At 51.8% G+C, this 7909-nt stretch overlaps 1 protein-coding gene across 1 annotated transcript; it reads right to left on the bottom strand.

The window, feature by feature from the left end:
• Positions 1-139: 139 nt before the first annotated feature.
• LOC120511770 lies at positions 140-5253 on the bottom strand (the record flags this gene model as incomplete). Its single annotated transcript, XM_039729277.1, has 7 exons — positions 4372-5253; positions 3402-3455; positions 947-1345; positions 789-848; positions 626-685; positions 450-512; positions 140-329 (listed from the first exon to the last, which is right to left on the bottom strand). Coding segments are annotated over exons 2-7 (814 nt in total), but the record flags the coding sequence as incomplete, so codon positions are not given.
• Between the last annotated feature and the right edge of the window lie 2656 nt (positions 5254-7909).

Below are 7909 nucleotides of genomic sequence, written 5' to 3' on the forward strand. Positions count from 1 at the left end.
TCCCCAGGTGCCCCCAGGTGTGCTTTACCCCCCCCAGGTGTGTTTTACCCCCCCAGGTGCACACCAGGTGTGTTTTACCCCCCCCAGGTGTGTTTTACCCCCCCAGGTGTGCCCCCAGGTGCCCCCAGGTGTGTTTTACCCCCCAGGTGTGCCCAGGTGCGCACCAGGTGCAGGCGGTAGCTCCTCTCGTACTTCATGTACTTGAGGCAGAACTCGCAGATCCAGAGCTTGGGCTGCTTGCCGTAGTCCTCGGGGAAGGGCGAGAAGTACCACGCGTCGATCTCGTAGTGCCCGATGTGGATCTTGTCCACGTACTTCACCTTGGTGATCTGGAATGGCAGGGGGCACACCTGGGCACACCTGGGCACACCTGGGCACACCTGGGCACCCAAAAACTGCAAAAATCCCGCTAAAATCCCGCTAAAAATGGGCTAAAAATGGAGAAAAACAGCCCAGGCGTCGATCTCGTAGTGCCCGATGTGGATCTTGTCCACGCACTTCACCTTGGTGATCTGCAACCCACAGGGGCACACCTGGGCACACCTGGGCACACCTGGGCGCCCAAAAACCGCAAAAATCCCACAAAAAATGAGCTAAAAATGGGCTAAAAATGGATAAAAGCAGCCCAGGCGTCGATCTCGTAGTGCCCGATGTGGATCTTGTCCACGCACTTCATCTTGGTGATCTGCAACACACAGGGGCACACCTGGGCACACCGGGGCACACCTGGGCGCCCAAATCCCACAAAAATCCCGCTGAAAATGGGCTAAAAATGGATAAAAACCAGCCCAGGCGTCGATCTCGTAGTGCCCGATGTGGATCTTGTCCACGTACTTCACCTTGGTGATCTGCAATGGCAGGGGCACACCTGGGCACACCTGGGCGCCCAAAACCGCAAAAATCCCACAAAAAATGAGCTAAAAATGGGCTAAAAATGGAGAAAAACAGCCCAGGCGTCGATCTCGTAGTGCCCGATGTGGATCTTGTCCACGCACTTCACCTTGGTGATCTGCAACCCACAGGGGCACACCTGGGCACACCTGGGCACACCTGGGCACCCAAAAACCGCAAAAATCCCACAAAAATCCCGCTGAAAATGGGCTAAAAATGGATAAAAACCAGCCCAGGCGTCGATCTCGTAGTGCCCGATGTGGATCTTGTCCACGTACTTCGCCTTGGTGATCTGGAATGGCAGGGGCACACCTGGGCACACCTGGGCGCCCAAAAACCGCAAAAATCCCACAAAAATCCCGCTAAAAATGGCCAAAAAATGGAGAAAAACAGGCCACGCGTCGATCTCGTAGTGCCCGATGTGGATCTTGTCCACGTACTTCACCTTGGTGATCTGGAATGGCAGGGGCACACCTGGGCACACCTGGGCACACCTGGGCACACCTGGGCACCCAAAAACCACAGAAATCCTGCAAAAACCCCGCTGAAAATGGCCAAAAAATGGAGAAAAAACAGCCCAGGATCCTCCCCAGGCGTCGATCTCGTAGTGCCCGATGTGGATCTTGTCCACGTACTTCACCTTGGTGATCTGGAATGGCAGGGGCACACCTGGGCACACCTGGGCACACCTGGGCGCCCAAAACCTGCAAAAATCCCGATAAAATCCCACAAAAATCCCACTAAAACCCAAAAATGGATAAAAACCAGCCCAGGCGTCGATCTCGTAGTGCCCGATGTGGATCTTGTCCACGCACTTCACCTTGGTGATCTGGGACAGACAGGGGGCACACCTGGGCACACCTGGGTGCCCAAAAACCGCAAAAATCCCACAAAAATCCCAATAAAAATGGGCTAAAAATGGCCCAAAAAGGGACAAAACCAGCCCAGGTGTGGATCTTGTCCACGCACTTCACCTTGGTGATCTGGGACAGACAGGGGGCACACCTGGGCACACCTGGGCACACCTGGAGTGCCCAAATCCCACACAAATCCCACAAAAATCCCCCCAAAAAATTCTGCAAAAATCTCCAAAAAAAAACCTCGCCAAATCTCCACAAAAATCCCACAGAAATTCCCTCAAAAATCCCAAAAATAATCCTGACAAAAAATAATTTAAAATCTCCTAAAAATCCCCAAAAAATCCCATTAAAAATCCCACAAAAATCCCATTAAAATCCCCTAAAAATCCCATTAAAATCCCTGCTAAAAATGGACAAAAACCAGCCCAGGCGTCGATCTCGTAGTGCCCGATGTGGATCTTGTCCACGTACTTCACCTTGGTGATCTGGGACAGACAGGGGGCACACCTGGGCACACCTGAGTGCCCAAAAACCGCAAAAATCCCACAAAAATCCTGCTAAAAATGGACAAAAACCAGCCCAGGCGTCGATCTCGTAGTGCCCGATGTGGATCTTGTCCACGTACTTCACCTTGGTGATCTGGGACAGACAGGGGGCACACCTGGGCACACCTGAGTGCCCAAAAACCGCAAAAATCCCACAAAAATCCTGCTAAAAATGGACAAAAACCAGCCCAGGCGTCGATCTCGTAGTGCCCGATGTGGATCTTGTCCACGTACTTCACCTTGGTGATCTGGGACAGACAGGGGGCACACCTGGGCACACCTGGGCACACCTGGGCACACCTGGGCACACCTGGGCACACCTGGGCACACCTGGGCGCCCAAAACCTGCAAAAATCCCGATAAAATCCCACAAAAATCCCACTAAAAATGGGCTAGAAATGGCCCAAAAAGGGACAAAACCAGCCCAGGTGTGGATCTTGTCCACGCACTTCACCTTGGTGATCTGGGACAGACAGGGGGCACACCTGGGCACACCTGGGCACACCTGGAGTGCCCAAATCCCACACAAATCCCACAAAAATCCCCCCAAAAAATTCTGCAAAAATCTCCAAAAAAAAACCTCGCCAAATCTCCACAAAAATCCCACAGAAATTCCCTCAAAAATCCCAAAAATAATCCTGACAAAAAATAATTTAAAATCTCCTAAAAATCCCCAAAAAATCCCATTAAAAATCCCCAAAAAATCCCATTAAAAAATCCCATTAAAAATCCCAAAAAAATCCCCCAAAATCCCATTAAAAATCCCCCCAAAAAATCCCATTAAAATCCCCTAAAAATCCCATTAAAAGTCCCAAAAAAATCCCCCACAAAATCCCACAAAAAATCCCCCCAAAAACGTTCTGCAAAAAATCTCCAAAAAAACACCTCGCCAAAATTCCACAACAATCCCACAGAAATTCCCACAAAAATCCCAAAAATAATCCCCAAAAAAAAAAATTTAAAATCCCCTAAAAATCCCCCAAAAATCCCATTAAAATCCCCAAAAAATCCCCAAAAAATCCCATTAAAAATCCCCTAAGCCTAAAAATCCCCCCAAAAATCCCATTAAAAAACCCCCAAATTTTGGGGTTCCTCCCCCACTCACGGCCTCGTGCTCCTTCTCCAGCGCCGCCGTGGTCGGGTCCATCTCGGCATAGGTCTGCAAAACCAGTACGGACCAGTATAGACCAGTACAAACCAGCGTGAACCAATGAAAACCAGTATAAACTGGTACAGACCAGTATGGGCCAGTATAAACCAATACAAACCAGTAAGAACCAGTAAAAACCAGTACTGGAGATATGTTCCTAATTCCTCCCAGTTTATCCCAGTATATCCCAGTATGTCCCAGTCCATCCCAGTGCCTCCCAGTCCATCCCAGTGCCCCCTAAAGTGATCCCAGTCCCCTTTAAGCCCCTCCCAGTCCCCTTTAACTCCATCCCAGTCCCTCCCAGTACAACCCAGTTCATCCCAGTAACCCCTAACCCTGTCCCAGTCCATCCCAGTCCCCTTTAACTCCCTCCCAGTCCCTTCCAGTCCATCCCAGTACCCGCTAACCCTGTCCCAGTCCATCCCAGTGCCCCTTAAAATGAACCCAATCCCCTTTAACTCCATCCCAGTCCCCTTTAACTGGCTCCCAGTACACCCCAGTATATCCCAGTACACCCCAGTGCCCTTTAAGTCCCTCCCAGTCCATCCCAGTGCCCCTAGAGTGATCCCAGTCCCCTCTAACCCCATTTCAATTGGATCCCAGTCCCTCCCAGTCCCCTTTACCTGGCTCCCAGTCCCTCCCAGTACACCCCAGTTCATCCCAGTAACCGCTAATCCTGTCCCAGTGCCCTCCCAGTCCCTCCCAGTGCCCCCTAAAGTGATCCCAGTCCCCTCTAACCCCATTTCAATCCCCTTTAACTGGATCCCAGTCCCTCCCATCCCCTTTAACTCCATCCCAGTGCCCTCCCAGTCCCCTCTAACCCCATTTCAATCCCCTTTAACTCCCTCCCAGTCCCCTTTACCTGGCTCCCAGTCCCTCCCAGTCCCTCCCAGTACGTCCCAGTACACCCCAGTGGGTCCCAGACCTTCTGCACGTGGTTGATCTCGTCGTGCTTGCGTTTCTGGTTGCGGGTGATTTTCCTCTCGGGCTCGGCCAGCTCGCCCAGGAACGGCTCCGAGCTCTTCTGCGCCGCCTCCTTCAGGCTCTTGGACAGCGCCAGCCGGTTCCGGTCCACCCACTCGTCCAGCCGCCGGTTAACTGGGCAAACTGGGACTTACTGGGAGCACTGGGAGCACCCTCAGTGCCCCCCAGCCATGCCCAGCCTGCCCAGTGTGCCCAATTCCCCACAGTCTGCAGTGAACTGGGAGCACTGGGAGCACTGGGAGCCATCCCAGTCCATCCCCAGCCGGTTCCGGTCCACCCACTCGTCCAGCCGCCGGTTAACTGGGCGAACTGGGACTTACTGGGAGCACTGGGACAGCCCCAGTCCATCCCAACCCATCCCAGTCCTTCCATTGCCTTCAAATCCCCACAGCCTGCAGTGAACTGGGAGCACTGGGAGCACTGGGAGCCATCCCAGTACATCCCCAGCCGGTTCCGGTCCCCCCACTCGTCCAGCCGCCGGTTAACTGAGCAAACTGGGCCTTACTGGGAGCACTGGGAGCGCTGGGAATCCTCCCAGTCCATCCCCAGCTGTGCCCAGCCATGCCCAGCCAGCCCAGTGCCTTCAATTCCCCATGGTGTGCAGTGAACTGGGAGCACTGGGAGCCATCCCAGTACATCCCCAGCCGGTTCCGGTCCACCCACTCGTCCAGCCGCCGGTTAACTGGGCAAACTGGGCCTTACTGGGAGCACTGGGACAGCCCCTGTCCATCCCCAGCCATCCCAGTCCTTCCAGTGCCTTCAAATCCCCACGGTGTGCAGTGAACTGGGAGCACTGGGAGCCATCCCAGTCCATCCCAGTCCCTCCCAGTCCATCCAAATCCCCTCCCAGTGCCTCCCAGTTTGCCCAGTTCACTCACAGCCCCATTCCCAGTCCCTTCCCAGTCCCCCCCAGTCCCTCCCAGTTTGCCCAGTTCACTCACAGCCCCATTCCCAGTGCCTCCCAGTTTGCCCAGTTCACTCACAGCCCCATTCCCAGTCCCTCCCAGTTTGCCCAGTTCACTCACAGCCCCATTCCCAGTGCCTCCCAGTTTGCCCAGTTCACTCACAGCCCCATTCCCATTCCCCATTCCCCCCACCGCAATCCCAGTTCCCCCAGTATCCCCAGAATAACCATCCCAGTACTCCCAGTTCTCCCAGTATCCCCAGTTTGCCCAGTATAACCATCCCAGTTCTCCCAGTTTAACCATCCCAGTACTCCCAGAATCCCCAGTTTGACCAGTTCTCCCAGTAGGACCATCCCAGTTTACCCAGTTTACCCAGTAACACTCCCAGTTTGCCCAGTATAATGCTCCCAGTATCCCCAGTTCTCCCAGTTTACCCAGTATAACCATCCCAGTATCCCCAGTTTGCCCAGTATAACCATCCCAGTATCCCCAGTTTGCCCAGTATAACGCTCCCAGTTTGCCCCTCACGCCAGCTGCCGTCGGCCCTGCGGCACAGGTACGGCTCCCTGATCACCCAGTATCCCCAGTTTGCCCAGTATAACGCTCCCAGTTTGCCCCTCACGCCAGCTGCCGTCGGCCCTGCGGCACAGGTACGGCTCCCTGATCACCCAGTATCCCCAGTTTGCCCAGTATAGCGCTCCCAGTATCCCCAGTTTGCCCAGTGTAACGCTCCCAGTATCCCCAGTATCCCCAGTATCCCCAGTTTGCCCTCACGCCAGCTGCCGTCGGCCCTGCGGCACAGGTACGTCTCGCCGATCTCCCAGTATCCCCAGTTTGCCCAGTCTAGGAGACAAAAAAAGGGCGGGAATTGGTTGCTAGGAGACAAAAAAAGGGCGGGAATTGGTTGCTAGGAGACAAAAAAAGGGCGGGAATTGGTTGCTAGGAGACAAAAAAAGGGCGGGAATTGGTTGCTAGGAGACAAAAAAAGGGCGGGAATTGGTTGCTAGGAGACAAAAAAGGGCGGGGATTGGTTGCTAGGAGACTGGGAAAGGGGCGGGGATTGGTTGCTAGGAGACGGAAAAAGGGCGGGAACAAAAAGGGGCGGGAACTGGTTGCTAGGAGACAAAAAAAGGGCGGGAATTGCATTCTGGGGGTGTGGTTTGATTGATATGAGGGGCGTGGTTTAAATTTAGAGGCGTGGTTTCGTTGCTGGGGGTGTGGCTTGGTTGCAAAGAGGGGCGTGGTTTCCATTTGGAGGCGTGGCTTGTTGCGGGGGCGTGGTTTTGTCGTGAGTGGGCGGGGTTTGCTGGTGTGGGGGGCGGGGTTTGTCGCTGGGGGCGTGGCTTAGTTGTGAGGGGCGCAAAAATTGGGAATTTTGGGGCCTGAAAACCGGGAATTTGGGAGCTGAAAATCGGGAATTGTTTTGCTCAGAATCCCCAATTTTTGATTTAAATTTCCTCTTTTTGGCCCCAAATTCCCGATTTTCAGCTCAAAAGCCCCAATTCTCGGGTCCAAAATCCCCTTTTTTACCCCAAACTCCCAAATTTCAAATTCTCCTGCTAAAATTTCCCCTCTTTGCGCCAAAAATCCCAAAATTTTGGGTTAAAATTCCCCCTTTTTCCCCCCAATTCCCAATTTAACCCCAAATTCCCATTTTTTACCCCAATTTCTCCATTTTTACCCCCAAAATTCCCTTTTCTCCCCAAATTCCCAATATTCGGGGGGGGGAAATTCCCCTTTTTTCCCCAAAATTCCCCTTTTTTGATTTAAAATGCCCCTTTTTGCCCCCAATTTCCAATTTTAACCCAAATTTCCCATTTTTTGCCCCAATTTCTCCATTTTTACCCCCAAATTCCCGAATTTTAATTTAAAATTCCCCTTTTTGCCCCCAATTCCAAATTTTAACCACAAATTCCCATTTTTTACCCCAATTTCTCCATTTTTACCCCCAAATTCCCTTTTTTCCCCAAAATTCCCGAGTTTTAATTTAAAATTCCCCTTTTTGCCCCCAATTCCAAATTTTAACCACAAATTCCCCCCTTTTTTACCCCAAACTCCCAAATTTCAAATTCTCCTGCTAAAATTTCCCCTCTTTGCACCAAAAATCCCAAAATTTTGAGTTAAAATTCCCCTTTTTTCCCCAAAATTCCCAATTTTTCACTTAAAATTCCCCCTTTTTCCCCCCAATTCCCAATTTAACCCCAAATTCCCATTTTTTACCCCAATTTCTCCATTTTTACCCCCAAAATTCCCTTTTCTCCCCAAATTCCCAATATTCGGGGGGGGGAAATTCCCCTTTTTTCCCCAAAATTCCCCTTTTTTGATTTAAAATGCCCCTTTTTGCCCCCAATTTCCAATTTTAACCCAAATTTCCCATTTTTTGCCCCAATTTCTCCATTTTTACCCCCAAAATTCGCAATTTTTGATAGAAAATTCACCCTTTTGCCCCCAAATTCCCCTTTTTTACCCCAAATTCCCCTTTTTTACCCCAAATTCCCATTTTTACCCCCAAAATTCCCTTTTCTCCCCCAAATTCCCAATATTCGGGGGGGGGGGGAAATTCCCCTTTTTTCC

The sequence above is a fragment of the Passer montanus genome, unplaced genomic scaffold (assembly GCF_014805655.1).
Source record: "Passer montanus isolate IOZ18808 unplaced genomic scaffold, ASM1480565v1 scaffold680, whole genome shotgun sequence".
NCBI lineage: Eukaryota > Metazoa > Chordata > Aves > Passeriformes > Passeridae > Passer > Passer montanus.